Below are 19095 nucleotides of genomic sequence, written 5' to 3' on the forward strand. Positions count from 1 at the left end.
TATTCCTACGAAAGCACTACATACCCATAATTTTGATATCAAAATTATGGACACATATCATTTTGGATATTCCTATGATTTCTATAGATACGGTAGCACTTACGGTACATAATCTCAATGTCCATAGCCACATATAATCTATGTGGCATGCTACATGTGTTAGATGACATGTAAATTATTTTTTTTTTACAAAAGTGTCCTTAATTATTCAAACAAATGAACCACTATTCTATCATATGACATCACAGTTTTTTCACATTTTCTTTTCTTAAATGAAATTTCAAAACATTTTATCTCTTAAAATACATGTTAGATTTCGAAAAAAAATTACATATTTCGAATCTGTATGTAAAAATCTTTCCAACAAGACCCATTGTTGATATGTTTTACCTGGTTGTTCTTAATTACACTATTTTTGTAACAATATAATAATCTAGAGCAATAAAAACAATGTAATAATAATTTGGAATACTACAAAACAATGTAATAACAATCTATACTATTAAGAAAAAATAATGGAATTATATTGTTCTTCAAATTAAGCCTTAGTGAAATTTATTTAGACTAAATTAAATTACATTTTTTTTTATTTGGATAGCATGAAAAACCTCATCATTTATTTTCAAAACATTAAAATTATTTATATAGGTAGCATGAGAAATTCCATTATTTTTTATCAACACATATCTTTATTATATTGTTTCAGCCTTCTATTATATTGTTTTAGCCTCTTATTACATTGTTGCAGCCTCTTATTATATTTTTTTCTCAATGAATCATACTTCTTTTACTATTCACCAACCGCGCATTCAACATTGTAATTAAGATTCCAAAGTAGCCCTAATTTCTCAAAATATTCGGATTGAAAAGGATCAATACCAAAAATTACCAAAGACCCATCATTTACAAGATAGTTGAACTCAAAAGTATACACCAACTACAAGAGCGAAACCAAAGATAAATAGATGAAATATCATTGCAATTACAACTCAGTATTTTTTTTCGGACAATTGACACTAAGAGCACTTTGGACAACTTAATTGTAAAAAGGTCATGAGCCTTTTTAAAATTGTAAGAAAGTGCAATTTAAGGGTAATTTGGTCATCTGACTTAAGACATTTTTTTGTTTATACCTACAATACCCTTCTTCTTCTCCTCTCTCCAACTATCTAACTCCATGTGTCCCCTCTTTCTCTCCTTCTTCTCTACTAAAAGCTATCTCCTTCTTTCTCTCCTGCTTCTTTTTCTTCTAGTTCTCGATCTGAATTGCTCTTTGTTGCCTTCTTCTCCGTTTTTGGCCGAGCTTCTCCTTTCTTCATCGCCTTCTTCTTCGTTGCTCGATCTGGATTGCATCGAGTTGCTCTTGTCTCTGTTTTTGGCAGATCTGGACTATGTTTTGTTGCTCAATCTGGTATGTGCTTCGTTCTCTCTTCTCTCCTTCCTCGCTCTGTCTGGTTTGTACCTCTCTTGCTCGTTTTGGAAAAATATTTATAGTTGCAGAGATGTATCACTATAGTATCACTAACACCAAAAATCCACTAAAATGATACAATTGAACCAGTAAGCATACTTTCTCTTCCTAATTACTTTTCCTTTCTTGATTTTCTTTTCTTGGTTACCTTCTCTTGCTCGTTCTGGAAAAAATTTACAAGTGCAGAGATGTATCACTATAGTATCACCAATACCAAAAATCCACTAAAATGATACAATTGAACCAGTATGCATACTTCATCTTCCTAATTACTTTTCATTTCTTGGTTTTCTTTTCTTGGTTTGTACATCTCTTGCTCGTTCTGGAAAAACATTTACAGCTGCAGAGATGTATCACTATAGTATCACCAACACCAAAAATCCACTAAAATCATACCATTAAACCAGAAAGACATGGAATGCAATCAAATTTACATTCCAACATTTGTAGCATCATTTTATGAGCAAAAGATATAAATTGAACACTAAATTGGATTTTTTGTTTAAAAGTATCACTATTGTATCGCAGTTTGTGGAGAGAGAAAATAAAATTTGAGGTTATTTTGGTAAAAGCTGGTCCTCAGTATACTTTTTTAAAATGATGTTTTAATGGTTGCACCTTTTTACAATTAAGTACAATCTAGTGTACCGACCTCCAAAAATCCCTTTTTTTTATACAGGCACTACGTACTACACTGATCGGTTGGGGAAAACAAGGGCTTAGCGTAAGCAGCCCAATTGGAAAGCGTTGGGCTAGGGTTCCGTGTGTTCTAAAATATGTATTTTTTTTTTTCATGCCATATGATTTGAGCATCATTCAAAGATTCTTCACTGGACAATTTGAAAAAAATAATAACAACGAAAAAAAAGGGTACAAAGAGAAGAAGAATCTTTAGTAGACATGAACTTACTTTAGTTTTATTTCTTCTTTGGGACGTGGTCTTTCAATTATAAGGCCATAAATAACCTTTACAATCTTACATTACTATCATGTAGGACACTTGACATTGACAAGTCAATGTCTCCACGTTTTGCTCTATCTTTCAAAAAAATCTCTAACCCTTCTTTTGGGTTTTTCTTCAAATTATTCATAGAGAAATTCTAGTTAATGATTCTCAATGTGATGATTAAAAAACATATACCAAGTATTTAACATACATATTTTCTATTTATTTACTTATCGACAGGGTAAGTTAGGTCAAAATTCAGCACGTAGTCACAAGAGTATTGCTCCCAATGAGAATCGAACTCATGACTTTGTTTTCAATAAGGACGTATATTCCTATAATTACCATTAGACTATCACCCAAATGATTTTCAAATTTTTTGTTTTGTTTTCAACAATGTCACGTAATAAATAATCAAGTATCTTGTATATTCCTATGATTTCTACTTATTGCACATAATCGATGTGTCAGATGACATGTAATTTTCTTTTGTACAGAAATGTCCTTAATTATTCAAATAAATGGACCACTCTTCTCTCATATGACAATAATGACATGACAGTTTTTTTATTTTATTTTATTTTATTTTCTTCAGTGAAATTTCAAAACATTTTCTTTTGAAATACATGTTAGATTTCAAAAAAAATTACATATTTGGAATCAGCATGTAAAACTCTTTCCAACAAGACTCATTCTCGATATGTTTTACCTGATCGTTCTTAATTATACTATTTTCGTAAACAGTATAATAAGATCTAGAGCAATAACGACAAGGTAATAGTAATCTGGAACACTACAAATAATGTAATAACAATCTATAATGTTAAGAAAAATAATGGAAATATATTGTTTTTCAAATTAGGCCTTAGTGAAATTTATTTAGACTAAATTAACATTTCAAAGAAGCATAAATATGTGTTCTCTATATTTTTACTTAAATTACATTATTTTTTTTATTTGGATAGCATGAAAAACCTCAACATTTATTTTAAAAACATTGAAATTATTTATATAGGTAGCATGAGAAATTCCATTATTTTATTACGTTATTTTTTATCAACAAATATCTTTATTATATTGTTTAAGTCTTCTAATACATTGTTTAAACCTTTTATTACATTGTTTTAATCTCTTATTACGTTTTTTCTCAATGAATTATACTTCTATCACTATTCACCGACCGCACATTCAACATTGCGATTAGGATTCCGAGCTGGCCCTAATTTCTCAAAATTCGGATCGAAAAACATCAATACCAAAAATTACCAAATACCCATCATCTTCAAGATAGTTGAACTCAAAAGTATACACCAGCTACAAAAGCGAAACCAAAGATAAATAGATGAAATTTCATTGCAATCACAACTCTGTATTTTTTTTAATACAGGCACTACGTACTACACAGATCGGTTGGGGAAAACAAGGAGTCAACAACTAATCATCTCTAATTTGCATCATGTGATTTTCCTCTAATTAAAAGATATCAACAAGACAAAAAAAACTTGCGCTTGACTGAATGATTTGTACATTGCAATTCCCAACTCATCTTCGCATCTCGTGGAACAAAATTGATGGGACGGAAGTAAGTTGAGGCCCAGCGGCCACTGAAGTCGACAACGGAAGCCAGGGAGTAGGCCAGGCTAAACGCTATGCCCATCTTCACCTGGCCCCGTTTTGGGATCGGACGACTTGTTTCAGTCTCAATCTCGATTTGATTTTTTTTTACCTTTTACTGCTTTTCAGGCATGTTGGTGGCTCGGGCGATATCAATTATCAAGCTGACCAAAGATGTCGTGATTAAGGAAAACCATTAATTTTATAATTTCATAACTTAGTTTATTATCGGATTTATTTTAATTTTGTTTCTTTAAGTTTTGATAGTAAGGATATTGTCGAAATTTTCAAGTGTGTTGGAATTTCGAATTTATTATTAGTTATTTGTTTTATGAGTCTTTTATTAGGTTATTTTGTTAAGTCAATTCATTGGAGTCATATTAGTTTAAATTTTGTGTAGGACTGAGCAACCAAAACCCTAACCCCTAAATTAAACCCAAAAATTAAGGAGCTTTTTACATATAAGGACAAATTGTGAGAGTTGTGTTCCAATAAGGACAAGTCAAAAAAAACTTTAGAAAAAAAAATAAAAGTGACAAACTTACTAGAATGTCATTCCTCATTCTTCTTCCTTGCACCACTACAGAGGAAGATTGTTGTCCGGTCATCGTTTCTGTAGAACGAAACACGAAAATGAAGCTCCATGACAACCCAACCAAAACCCAATCATCACTGACCGTCGATGATCACTTGAGTCGTCGAAAAAGCTTAGAGAAATCACGGATCTCCGTTTGAAAAATAGTTTGATATGGCCAATCCATCCAACACCAGCGACCATCACCACCACCAATCAACTCACCGGACCAAGGCGCATCAAATTTGGAACTTGATCTGGTAAAATAAGTGAAAATCATTCTGGTTTTTAGATCAGCAAAAATTATATCTGTTTTAGATCTGCAGATATTATATTTGCTTTGATGATATTATATATGTTTTGGATATGATGATATTATATATGTTCAAATGAAAATTTTGTGTTTCAACCTTCATTGTGATGATATTACCAAATGAAATTCTCGTGTTTCAGTATTCAAACATATCCAATAAAACAAATATAATAAAATTGATAACATATGAAACAAATAGCATATGAAATAGATAACAAATGAAACATATAACAAATTATCAGATTCATGGGTATGGTGGACCATCGCCGTCTGGCCGTTGATCAAGGCCGCCAACCAATCAAAAAGAAGCGCTGAAACACCATGACCAACCCACAACCATCATTCGTCGTCGTCAGTTATTGATTCCACATGATTTTGACCTTTAAGTCTCACCCAACCGTGAAAGAAAAGTGTCTAATCCGATCATCGGAGGCGCCGCCTCCGTAAACCACCACCACAGGAGTGTAACCCAGACCTAGGCCCACCATTCACACCTATTGGCTGGCCAGAATAGTCGTCGGAGGAGAAAACTCAGATTTGGGTGCCATATGGGGAAGATGAGTGTATTTTTGTCAATAAAATAAATGTTTATAAGTTTTTATCCTTTATGAAATATTTTTTTAAATTTGATGGACTTTATGGAATAAAACTTATTGAAATGTCCTTATTAGAATAAAACTTTTAGCGGTGGAACTTATCTCCAAATTTCCCATAATTAAGAACCCCAAGGACAAAAATTCACAATTCCTTGATTTCTTGAAACTGGAACATAGCTTTTAGCAAACAAGAAGAATGAAAACTTAAACTTCTAAGTTGAAATCCTAAATCTCTCAAGTAGGGTTGGATAAACTCACCTTCTCCTCTCAGTCTCTCACCGAGCGTGTGTAAGGAATCTCTCCTATAACAAATTTATATAAAAACTGTCAATTTTATTAATCCATGACTTACATCCATATATGTAGACTCCTAGTAATCCTAATAACAAAAGAACTTCCTTCAAGGATTCCTAAAAGTAAACTAATATGACTCCAATTATAACTATGAGTTGACTTAACAAAATAACATAATAAAAGACTCATAAAACAAATAACTAATATAAATTCGAAATTCCAACACACCTGAAAATTTCAACAATACCCTTACTATGAAAACTAAAAGAAACTTAGTTAAAATAAGCCCGATAATATACTAACTTATGTAGTTATAAAATTAATGGTCTTCCTACATCAATTTCCTCTCTCCCTCAAGAAATCGACTCGGTGAGTAAATGGAGAAATAATTTTTGATGTGGCGCTAGCTCGTTCCAATAACTCATCTTCACAAATCTAGCCTTAGGAATGAATTCGACCTCAAATTCTAAAGTATTGAAGCAGCAAAAGTAGTGTCTTCTCGAATAACATCATTGCCAACTTGCATTGAAGTTTTGGTGGTGAATACCTTCTTGTAATAGTTTCTTCATCAATTCCTATCTTGTGATGTTAAACCTTTCCTCACGCCAATAGTCTGATTCCACTCTTTGTCACCATTCACTAGCTTCACCCTTAAGTTTCAGAATGGCAAATAACACCATTTGATGATATCTTCTGGAAACTTTGAAAAGTTAAGGAAATCTTCGAGGGATTTTAAGTTTTTAACCACTTTGTGAAGACGTATAGGTGTCGTAATACCATAGAAATATGATACCTCTAACTTCACGTATTTGTTGGCTACATCATTAAAATTCCTTCTAGGTTCATTATAGGTCTTATGATCCTTAGCATAGTTGCGCTCCAATCTTGTTATCAGAGAATTAATAGATGCTGCAATGGACTCCAATGTTACATCTGAGGACTTTTTTTCCACTCAGAAAACACTTTAATCATTGGTCCAATCTCAAAATCCTAAGTAAGCTACTCCTTGTTAACGTAAACAAATTAGAGAAATTGTTGGTTGCTCAGCACCTAGCTTTGATACAAACTAATGTAGTTTTTAAACTACTGATGTAAATTTTGTGTAGGATTGAGCAACCAAAACCCTAACCCCTAAATTAAACCCAAAAATTAAGAGAGAATATTATATGTTAGAGAAGTAAAAGGATATATATTTCACTGTATGTTGATTGTGTACAACATGCCTTTATATAGGCATTGAAAAGAAAAGTAAGAAAAATAATGTCAATAAAGTAAATCAAAGATTTCAATGATATCTTTGACAAATTCAAAGATTTGTTGATTTGTCAAAGATATCATTGATATTTTGTTTATATCTTTGACATCCCCCCTCAAACTCAAGTTGGTGCAGTAGAAGTAAGCTTGAGTTTGGAAACTAAGTCTCTGAAACGACCTGGCAGGAGTGGCTTGGTGAAGAGATCAGCAGGTTGGTCAAGAGTAGATATTGAGCAGAGTTGAATAGTTCCCTGTGTGACATGCTGACGAGTAAAATGGCAATCAATCTCAATGTGTTTGGTACGCTCATGGTAAACATCATTGTGAGCAATGTGGATTGCACTTCTATTATCACAAAATAGAGGTGTAGGACTGGGAGATTGAACTCCCATATCTCCAAGAAGCCAACGAAGCCAAACAATTTCTTGAGTGGTAGTAGCAAGTGCACGATATTCAGCCTCCGTGCTCGAACGAGCAACTGAAGTCTGCTTCTTGCTTCGCCAAGAAATGAGAGAATCCCCTAACAAGATGCAAAAGCCAGTGGTTGATCGTCTATCAGTGGGATCACCAGCCCAATCGGAGTCAGAGTAGGCACGCAACTCAAGTGAGGAAGCAGCAGAAAAATGAAGGCCATAATAAAGAGTTGCTTTGATGTAACGCAATATATGAATGACTGCTTCATAGTGGGAAGAGCGAGGAGCTGACATGAATTGACTAACAACATGTACAGCATAGGCTATATCAGGGCGGGTGACAGTAAGATATACGAGACTACCAACCAATTGTCGATAGAGGGTGATATCACTGAGAGGAGTACCATCAGAAGGTTTAAGCTTGATATTAGGTTCCAGTGGAGTAGAAGTAATCTTACTATCTGTGAGACCTGCCCGAGCAAGTAAATCAGAAGCATACTTAGCCTGAGATAAATAGTACCCGGTAGTGTCCGAGAGTACTTCAAGGCCAAGAAAGTAACTTAGAGAACCAAGATCCTTCATCTCAAATTGTTGTTGAAGATATTCCTTAAGATCAGTGATACCAGAATAATCATCTCCTGTAATAATCATGTCATCGACATAAATTAGTAGAAAAACACAGCCTAAGGCTGTCCGACGAACAAAGAATGCTGAGTCATAAGAACTGGATTGAAAACCACGTTGTTGAATAGTAGAGCTAAACTTGGCAAACCATGCGCGTGGAGCTTGTTTGAGGCCATATAAGGCACGACGAAGGCGACAGACTGTATTAGGGGGATGTGAATAGCCAGGAGGAGGTTTCATATAGACTTCTTCAGCAAGATCACCATTGAGGAAGGCATTCTTCACATCCATCTGTGACAATGTCCAGCCTCTAGCAGCAGCAATAGCTAACAGACTGCGTACTGAAGTAAGACGAGCAACTGGAGCAAATGTCTCTTCATAATCAATGCCATACTCCTGAGTAAAGCCTTTAGCAACAAGACGGGCTTTGTATCGCTCAATAGAACCATCAGACTTGGTTTTTATTTTGTAAACCCATTTGCAACCAATAGCAGACTTATCTGGTGGGAGAGAAACAAGATCCCAAGTATGAGATTGCTCAAGTGCCTGCAATTCTTCAGACATAGCTTGTTGCCAAACAGGATTAGATTTGGCCTCCGAATAGAACTGAGGCTCATATAAGGTAAGAGTAGTGGCAAAACACTGAAAATCACGAAGTTTAATAGGAAGTTCTCTTACCCGGGTAGAGCGTCGAAGAGTAGGGGAACTGGTAGTGTCTGCAGTAGATCCATCAGACAAGGAAGACAGTTCAGGAGCAGGCAAAGTAATTTGAGTGTCACCTGTATGAGACTCAGAGGGAGATGGTTCATCAGGAAATAGATCAACCATGTTAGCGGGAGAAGGAAGAGATACGAAATGTGATACTGAGGAGAACAAAGTGTTTTCCAGAAATACGACATGACGAGAAATGCGAAGTCGTTTGGAGATAGGATCCCAACATCTATAACCTTTATGTTCTATCCCATACCCAAGAAAACAGCAAAGACGAGTACGAGGTTCTAATTTAGTGTGTTCATGTGGTTGAAGGAGAACAAAACAAACACATCCAAATACTTTGAGTAAATTGTAGTTAGGAACAGACCCATAAAGACGTTCATAAGGCGATTGATTACCAATGACTGATGAAGGAATCCGATTGATGGTAAACACAGCAGTGAGAGCTGCTTCACCCCAAAAACGTGCAGGACAAGAGGCAGAGATAAGAAGAGCCCGAACAGTATCTAATATGTGTCGATGTTTACGTTCGGCTCTTCCATTTTGTTGGGAAGTACCTGGACAAGAGCGCTGACAAATAGTGCCATGGTCATGTAAAATGGTTAAGAATTTAGAATCCTTATATTCCATGGCATTATCAGTGCGAAAAGTTTTAATAGGACATGAAAACTGAGTTTTAATCATCTGAGAAAATTCATGATAGATTGTAGTAAATTCAGAACGAGTTTTCATGAGATAGATCCATGTAAAACGAGAGTAATCATCGACAAAGATTACAAAATATTTGGATCCCCCCATAGAAGCAGTAGGAGAAGGTCCCCAAATGTCAGAGTGCACAAGGTCAAAAGGTGCATGAGAAACAGAATCACTATTATTGAACGATAAAGCAGATTGTTTAGCTAGAGGACAAGTTAAACAATCAAAATGATTATTAGAAACAATTCCCAAATGACCATGAGAAACAAGAGACTGAATACGACTAACAGAAGCATGACCCAATCGAGAATGCCAGAGACTCAAAGAGGAAGCTGGAACTGTGGATGCAGCGAACTGATGACACGGGAGAGTAGGATGCAAAGGGTGCAAAGAGATGAGCTCATACAGTCGCCCAACTTTACGGCCTGTCCCAAGCGTCTGTCCCGTCTTCGGATCCTGTACAGAACAGCCAGAAGGAGTAAATAGAATATTAAGACCAAGTTCACATAACTGACCAACGGATAACAGGTTCAAAGTGAGTTGTGGAATAAGAAATGTATTGGACACTGATAGGTTTGGAGGAGATATGTGACCAATATGACTAGCTTTTATCCTTGAACCATTGGCAGTTTGTATAGATGGCAAATGAGAAGAAGAGTGTGTGGAAGTGAAAAGAGTAGAGTCAGCAGTCATATGATTGCAACATGCTGAGTCAAAGAACCATGATGATGATTTACCTGACACAGTGGTGGATGCTGAAATAGAATGGTTACCAGAGTTAGAAAGGAATTGACGAAGTAGTGACTCAAGATCACTGGTCAATTGAGTGGTTGTGGGTACATGTTCAGGACTCTCCTGTGCAGTATGATCAGTTGTGGCAGCGGAAAGATGTGTTCTGGAATGAGTGCCCTGAGTTGATCCACCTTTGCTGGGACAATCTTGTTCATAGTGTCTTGGTCCAATTTTGTGACATATGCGACATTTGCGAGTTGGACATGTAAGTATCAGATGACCAGATAGATGACAATATCGACACTTTGAAGAAGTGTCAGCTTTCTTTGTTTGGTGTACCTGAGGAGTGGCAAGTACTGTGTCGAGATGTCGTGGTTGACGGATTGAGAGCCGTGTTTCTTCAGAAACAAGATCATCAAGGGCTTGATCAAGAGTGGGTAATGGCTTCTGATGAAGTAAGGCTGCACGAGTTGGCTCAAAAATATCTTGTAAGGCCATAAGAAATTGAATCAGCCGGCGATGGTCTTTATATGTGGTAAAAGCTTTGGCATCTTCAGTATTCTTCCAGACTGGTTCAGTAGGAGTGAGTTGATCCCAGAGAAACTGCATTTGAGAGTGAAAGTCAGTGACAGTTTGTCCGGATTGTTGACGTAGCTGATTGAGATTCTGAATTATCTGATATTGATGAGAGAGATCGGTGGCAGTGTAACGATGAGCAAGATGATCCCAGAGAGTTTTGGCAGTATCAAATCGACCAAAGTGAAGATTGATGGAGGATACTGAAGTATTACGAAACCAAGTGATGATTTGATGATTTTTGCTATCCCAAGTTTCTAAACGTTCAGCAAACTTATCATCAGCTTCATCTTTGGACTGTGTAGGTAGAATGAAATCACCAGTGACATATCGCCAAAGTCTCCTACCCTTGAGAAAGCTGCACATGGCTTGTGCCCATAAAACGTAGTTGCGCCCATCTAACACAATGTTGATGGGTTGAGAGATATCTGATTTGTCCATAAGTGCAATAAACAGGTGCAAAAATAACAACCAGATCAAGGAATGACGAAAGAAAGGACTGCAGTAGGCAAGAAAGATGAAATAGAATTTGAAGGTGAGAAACTGGTATGAAATAGGACAGTGATTACCAAGGCTCCGATACCATGTTAGAGAAGTAAAAGGATATATATTTCACTGTATGTTGATTGTGTACAACATGCCTTTATATAGGCATTGAAAAGAAAAGTAAGAAAAATAATGTCAATAAAGTAAATCAAAGATTTCAATGATATCTTTGACAAATTCAAAAATTTGTTGATTTGTCAAAGATATCATTGATATTTTGTTTATATCTTTGACATTATAAAATTAATGGTCTTCTTGCATCATGACAACGCCCTTTTGATAGAGAATGAGGGGTATGGGTGGAGGAGGGGGAGAGGATAGAGAGAGACGAGAGGGGGGAGGGAAGCTATTTGTGCCATAGCAAAATAAAATTAGAAAGATAAATGTTATTTTTTTTATCTTATTTGTCATGTAAACATGTTAATTATGTATGCCAACTAGATTATGGAGGTTTATGGGCAATTATTCTATATATGTTTAGCATTATTGCTCACCATACGAATTTCCCTTGCAATTTCCATAATTTATTTTTTTTATTAATTATGTAATTGGGCCCCGGGGGCAACATGTTTTGTGCCTCAAAATTTTCACCTAAATTTAATTCATTAAGAAATTAGTTATCTTTTGCCTTTAATACTTTGAAATGATGTGTAAATCAAACATTGCTATTTAAGTCTAGACACACGAATAATCAAACATTGCTATTTAAGTCTTAAAAACATGAATTACTCGTTAAAAGACAGGTGGAGGTCATGATTTGACAATCCCAAGATGGACCTTTTTTTTTTCCCTAACGGTGCGTTTGGTACAAGAGTAATGGGGTGTAATAGTTATAAGGGTAATTAAATTTTAAGTTTACTTGTGTTTGTTATGTCAGTATAACTTTTACTCCTGTAATAAATTTTAGTAATTGAGCTTATTTTTTACACATAAAGTTTACTAGTGGGGGGACCTGGGTAATAAAAAGTAATGAGAAGTTTTACTCCATCCTATTACCCCTTTAAATAAAAAATTCTAAAAGCCCATAAGTTATATATACACATACATATATATACATATATATACATATACATATATATACATATACACAGACACACACATATATACACACACACACATATATATACACACACACTCACATATGCACTGTATGTGTGTATATACACACACACATATATATATACACATATACATACACACACACATATATATACACGCACATATGCACTGTCTGTGTATATATACACATATATATATATATACACATATACATACACACACACATATAGATATGCTCTATGTATATATATACATATATATATATATATACACACACACACACATATACACACACATATAAATATATGCATATGCACTGTCTGTCTATGTGTGTGTATTATATATATACATACATATTTTATATATATATAAATATAAATATATACATATTATATATATATAAAAATAAATAATTTCGGGCTTGGGTCAGGCTCGGGCTGAGTCAAAATTGGCCTGAGATGTCTGGCTTCGGGTTGGGATGACCCAAAAAATGGAGTCCATGCCCGCCCAAGGGGTCGGGCAGGGCCGAGCTCAGACCTAGGCCTGCGGGCCAAATAATGACCCCTACTCTTGTGTTACGTCTTTGTCATGGATTTGAATGTTATTAGATTATTTTGTTAACAATTGTTATTATATATATATATATATATATGTATGGCTGTGTGTGTATATATATACATATGTATCTATATTTTTAAAATTTTGGTACATGATAGCCGTAACAATAAAAAACATAATCTCACTTTTTTCTAGTTTGGTTCATTACAATAATAACAAACAAGGGTAATGGTATTACACCAGTAATGTATAGTCGTAACAAACAAGAGTAATGAATACTTGGGTAAATTTTACCCTTCTTTACCAAACAAGGGTAACACTTATTCTCCATAATTATTATTACCCTTGTAACATTTACATGGGTAACAAATTATACCCCCAAATTCTTACCCTCATACCAAACGCACCCTAAAAGTTAATGCCACATCCACTGTCGTTGACTCGTGTGCTTATTCACACACTAGTCTTGGTGATAGGATAGGGTCATAGGGATAGCTCCAATTTTCTTGTTACAATTATAGTTATAATGCTTCCTCAAAATTATCTTAAATCATTAAATAAATATATTTTTTTAGTATTTTGATATTTATAATATTGAAATATAATATATTTAAAAAATTATAAATCTTAAACTCTAAAAATTAAAATCTAAAACCTAAATCCTAAACATTAATTTTTAATTCATAAATTTTAATATTTCATTTTCAAACAAACAAAATTAGAAACCCTCCGTATCGCATGGGAACATTCCCCTACAGTAATAAGCACGCGATGCCAGCATATGGCGGGAATTTAACTGTTGTAACTATCTTGTAACGTAGCACTAACGGCCAAAAAGTAGAACCTACAAAAAATCCAAACACATGTTGTCCTCTTTTTTGTCTGCGCTACATCTCTTCTTCCACTTCCTTCTATCCGTTTGTTATCTATCTGTTTTTGAAGAATGTCAGTAAGTCTTTTTGCACCCACCTATTTGCTCCAACACAAACTTCAATTTATCCACCAACAATGGCTTCTCTCCGAGAATTGCTCGCCAAAGAAGGATTCGAGAAGGGAAAGCATTTGAAGAGTCAAAAGCTAGTGAATTTCAAAGACAGGTCGATTGCGCCGGAATATGAGTCAATAGCAGTGCCAATATACATCTGCCATGATCGAAAAGGGTACGAGAAGCAGCAGGTCACAAAGGCCAGTAAGAAAAATAGGTCCTCTAAAAGGTTGAGTACTGATTCAGAGAGGACAAGTTCTAAATCATTGATGAGTGATGGGCCTGCAATGGATGATGTAGCCATTAGAGCAGTGATATCAATACTTGTTGGATATATTGGAAGGTATATCAATGATGGGAGTTTCCGGGAAAAGATTCGAGCCAACTGTAAGTCTTGTTTGTTGAGAAGAAGAAAGAATTCCGACAACATGGTTTTCGCAGATATGGAATTAGGAATGGAGAGTATTGATAAGTTGGTGGCGGAGAGACCAAGTAAAGTGGATTTGAGAATGAAGTCACTAACGAATTCAATTCAGCTTTTGAGCATTGTTGCCTCTTTAAATTCTAACAATTCAAGGAATGGAACAACCTGTGGAGTACCCAATTCCCATCTCTCAGCTTGCGCTCAGTTTTATTTATCGATCGTTTACAAGCTCGAGAACAACAGTCGAATTTCTGCTCGGCATCTGCTTCAAGTCTTCTGCGACGCACCATTTTTCGCAAGAACCCATTTGTTTCCTGATCTTTGGGAGCAATTTTTTCTCCCACACCTTCTCCATATTAAGAATTGGTACCAGGAGGAGATTGAGTTTATTAAAAACTTGGACTCTGTCAACAGAGAGAAGAGAATGGAAGGATTACGTAAAGTCTACGATGAACAGATGGACACGGGTACTGTCAAGTTTGCGCTGTACTATAAGGAGTGGCTTAAAACTGGAGTTACTGCCCCTTCCATTCCTGATGTGAATTTTCCTTCAAGACCAAGTTATGGGCCATCAATGAGGAGAAAATCATCAGATTCTTATAGTTCACAATCCTCCATCAACAAAAATCTGTAAGTCTTTATTGAATTCATAATGTCTAATTGTCAGCTGCAACTTTTTAAGAAAAGCAGGAGTGGATAACCAGAACATGGTAATTTTGTTTACTAATTGTGTTATTTGCTTGAGAAAAGATATCAAACTGTTTTTGGCCACTCACTTGAGCGGAGATCGATGGACGTCGGTCTTCAAAATCGCAATTCAATCCACAAATGGACTTTGGAGGAGGAGGAGGAAGAAGAAGAAAAGGTTATTCATGACAGATTACAGAAATTGCTATTATGTTCATGTGAATCTCGTCTCTGATCTTCCGGACTTTTGCAGAACAAGATGTGGACTCCCGGAAGGTCATCAAGCCAGGATATGTGGACACACAGAAGGTCATCAAGTAACGATTCCAAAATTCCAAGAACTGAACCATCACCGCAGACTCAGAGATTAGGCCATTTTCAATTCCTCTCCTGTCAAAGCGTGCTAATCGATTGCCTGGTGAATGGCAATGTTATACCAAGAGATACTTCAATAAGAAGGGAAGTGTACGTAGCTCGTCCTTTGAGCGATTTGAGTAGTTACACTACTACTCTTTGCTCCTCAGATAATCTATCTGAGTGTGAAATTGCAATTCGTCAGATCGCAAAAGCTTGGTTGGACTCACAGGGTGCTCCCACCATTGAAGCTGCAATATCAAGGGCACAAGTAATTGAGGGAATCCTCGAGGTTTTGTTTGCTTCCAAGGACGACGAAATTCTTGAATTAGCAATCTCCATTTTAGCAGAATTGGTCTCAAGGAATGAGGGTTTGAGGGAGACTATTCTAAACTCAGATCCTCAGCTTGAAATCTTCATGGTGCTTTTGAGTAGTACTAGTTTATTTCTTAAAGCTGCTGTGCTGCTCTATCTGTTGAAGCCAAATGCAAAAGAAATGGTATCAGTTGAATGGATTCCACTAGTTCTCAGAGTCTTGGAGTTTGGTGATCAGTTGCAGACGTTATTCACGGTGCGGCGCAGTCCTCAAGTAGCAGCATTGTACTTCCTGGACCAACTTCTAACAGGATTTGAAGAAGATGGGAAAATAGAAAATGCTGTTCAACTTGTCGCTCTTTGGGGATTAAACTTACTTATCAGAAGTATTGAGAAGGGAGACATTTCTGAAAGGAACAACACTGCCTCGATCCTTTCTCGCTGCATTCGAGCTGATGGAAGCTGTCGGAATTATCTTGTCAATAATTTGAACAAGGCTTCTCTTCTGGAGCTAATTGTTCTCGGAATCAGACAGTCCTCAAAAGGCTGTGCTTTTGTTTTACTAACTGACTTACTTTGTCTCAGTAGGTATGGACTCATCTTCTTTTCCTTAAAACTGTCTGTTTTGGCTCTATTGAACTTATTATAATGCAAGACCATTAATCTTCACAGAACAACACAGATTATTAAATTCTTAGAGGAACTGAATAGTGGATGGGGTGGATTAAGTACCACTCAAATCTTTTTAGTCTATCTCCAGAGAGCTCCACCAGAAGAACGCCCGCTGGTCGCAGCAGTCTTGTTACAGCTTGATCTTCTGGTAATTCCATCTTTACTTTCTTTGTTAATTTCTTGTTTCTGAAATGTTCAACCTGCCCATCATATTGAAGGTCATGTTACAGGGAGATCATTTGAGGTGCAGTGTATATAGAGAACAAGCAGTTGATGCAATCATATCATCCTTGGATTGCAAGCTTTCTAATGAAAGCGTCCAAGAACAAGCAGCAATAGCTCTCTTTATGCTAGGGGCGCATTTTTCAAGAGTTGGAGAGGCAACAGAAGAAGAATGGCTTTTACAACACACAGATTTCAGATCAAAATATTCATATAATGGACAGGAAATAGCTTTCGATGAAGACCTGGTAAGCTACTTATCACATTAGTCCGGCAATTTAAAATATTAAGCAAGAATCTGGTCAAATAAGAAAAACTAAAGCAAGAAAATCATGAAAAGTAGAGATGTTTTCTATTCTCGCAATTCTCTGAGAAAAATTGGAGTTTAGTAGACTGAATATTTGGCGATATACCACATTTAGTCCCTTCATCCCTCTAACATTCATCTTTTCCTGGCACATACCAACCAGAATGAAGAGGAAGAGGAAGAGGTAAGGGAGAGTTTGCGACGAAAACTAGCAATTGCTTTATTTAACAGTGGCGGCAAGAGATTCTTGGATGCGCTTACCAATGCCATAGCCAACAGTACTTTGAACTTGGCAAGAGCAAGTCTTTTCACTGTTGCATGGATGAGCAGTTTCTTCAATTCAATTGGAGATGAAAACTTCCAGTCCGTGGCATACGCAACATTGGTGCCTCAGTTGCTCGAATCCACCAATTCTGAGAGAATTCTCGAGGAAAACCTACTTGCTTCTTTTTCATTACAGCATTTTGTAAAGAGTTCAGGTATGATAATCTTTACAGGTCTTCCAAAAATAATCTTTACAGGATTTGATCCCAATAGCTTCACTTTCCTAACCTCTTATCTCCATATTTTCAGCAGAACGCTTTGCTTCATTGTCACGAGATACAAGGCTGAGAGAACCTCTCTCAAATCCCTGTTGACATGAACAGCTGATGTGCTACCTCAGTTATACCTAAGGCATTAGTGTTCTAAGATGGAATTTTCTCTTTAGGAGTGTGCAATAATGTCTATTGGCTGTGTTCCAGGAATAGATTATAGTTTCTTGAGGCTTTTGCCTTGTAGCTTCTTCGATGTATGTCCATAAAATTCATAGTTCCTCTGAACTTTCTTGATTAATGTGAACTCAGTAAATAGGAAATATTAGTAACAAGATCGAATACTCGCACTCTAAATAATGATTCAAAACCTGATATCTATTTTCTCCATCTACAAATACAATCTAATAACACCCTATTAAGTGTACTAGCTGCTAGCTAGTCTGGCGGTGTTTTAGAAGTCCTCTTAAGCACTCTATTTCACTGCACTGTGTTCAAACTTGTCGGGGGTAACAGTAACCGTTGTGATTTTATTCATGTTTCATGTCATAATATTTATAGATGATGTGAAATGTCTCAACCCAACAAGTTAATTGAGAAAAACAGAGTCGATAGATAAATTGGCTTTACCAAATACGACCTATATGAATAATACAAACCAGAATTAAACCAGAGTGCCCCAATGATATCCAAAATAAAATCGTCTCCAAACATCTTCTCAAAGATCTGAGAGCTATTTAGAAAAACTGCAAATAACCACGTGCATAAATCACTGGGTTTAATAAAAGTAATGAGACCTAGCACATGATAAAATTTCAGCCAAGAAAAAGTACTAACTGATCCCTTTGATAATTTTGAATATCATTTGAAGGCCATCAATATTTTCCAAGTCTTCACAGATTCTGAATAGTTCCATCAGCATTCGAAAAAAGTCCCGCTGCATTGAGTCAAGAAATTCCATTTTAACAGAATTCAAAAAAAAAAATTGTTACCACCAAGAGACGAGAAACACGGTTCGAGAAAAATAAATAAAAGCAATATCACTAGTGAACTAATCTTAACATTTCAGATGTACTTCACAACAAGTTGAGTTAACTTATTTGGTTGAATGACAACATAACTAATCTTAACATTTCAGACATACTTACACAAGCAGTGGTCACCGTTTACACCTTCGCTTCAAGGCAAATTACTATGATATTGATTGACCTGTGCCTTCACAATCCAACTCTGACACCTTAACTCTTCCACGCCAATAATTTGTGGGAAAATATACCTCAGTGTTCATGATTCAACTGCTATAGCATAAATCCAACAAACGAGTTTCTGGCATTGTCCTTACTAGAAAGAGGGTGTGGATTGTCCTAAAGCCCTGCACTCTGAGACAAAGAACAAACTGTCCCACTAACCAAGTTTTAGTCACACTAGAAACCCACTGTTTCTGGGGTACTCGTCCTTTTGGTCCACACTCAAATGCCTGAATCCATTCAAAAAAATAGCAAGAAAGTTTATCTATATATATTGATTAGAACCACAGAAAAACAGTTCTGATTTTGAATATTTGCTGAATGGAAAACAAGAATTGACTGTACAGGAAACCAACAACATGAGACAAG

General features: G+C 35.9%; 1 protein-coding gene across 2 annotated transcripts; it reads left to right on the forward strand.

Moving 5' to 3' along the window:
• Positions 1-13881: 13881 nt before the first annotated feature.
• Positions 13882-17725, forward strand: LOC119989619 (putative E3 ubiquitin-protein ligase LIN-1). 2 transcript variants are annotated; one of them, XM_038835254.1, is made up of 7 exons: positions 13882-15019; positions 15140-15254; positions 15330-16333; positions 16418-16565; positions 16648-16887; positions 17110-17425; positions 17520-17725. In XM_038835254.1, exons 1-7 carry the CDS (start codon positions 13989-13991, stop codon positions 17582-17584), a joined length of 2919 nt encoding a protein of 972 aa, XP_038691182.1. In that variant the 5' UTR covers positions 13882-13988; the 3' UTR covers positions 17585-17725. The 2 variants fall into 2 exon arrangements, with proteins under 2 accessions (XP_038691182.1, XP_038691183.1); XM_038835255.1 differs by having other exon boundaries at positions 17523-17725.
• Positions 17726-19095: the final 1370 nt, after the last annotated feature.

The sequence above is a fragment of the Tripterygium wilfordii genome, chromosome 21, assembly GCF_013401445.1.
Source record: "Tripterygium wilfordii isolate XIE 37 chromosome 21, ASM1340144v1, whole genome shotgun sequence".
NCBI classification, from domain to species: domain Eukaryota; kingdom Viridiplantae; phylum Streptophyta; class Magnoliopsida; order Celastrales; family Celastraceae; genus Tripterygium; species Tripterygium wilfordii.

Bases quoted from the DNA above. Each gene is read 5' to 3' on its own strand.
- LOC119989619 (XM_038835254.1), top strand. From the start codon at position 13,989: ATGGCTTCTCTCCGAGAATTGCTCGCCAAAGAAGGATTCGAGAAGGGA. The intron at 16,566-16,647 runs GTAATTCCATCT...GTCATGTTACAG, and splicing joins TGTTACAGCTTGATCTTCTG to GGAGATCATTTGAGGTGCAG. The intron at 17,426-17,519 runs GTATGATAATCT...CCATATTTTCAG, and splicing joins GCATTTTGTAAAGAGTTCAG to CAGAACGCTTTGCTTCATTG.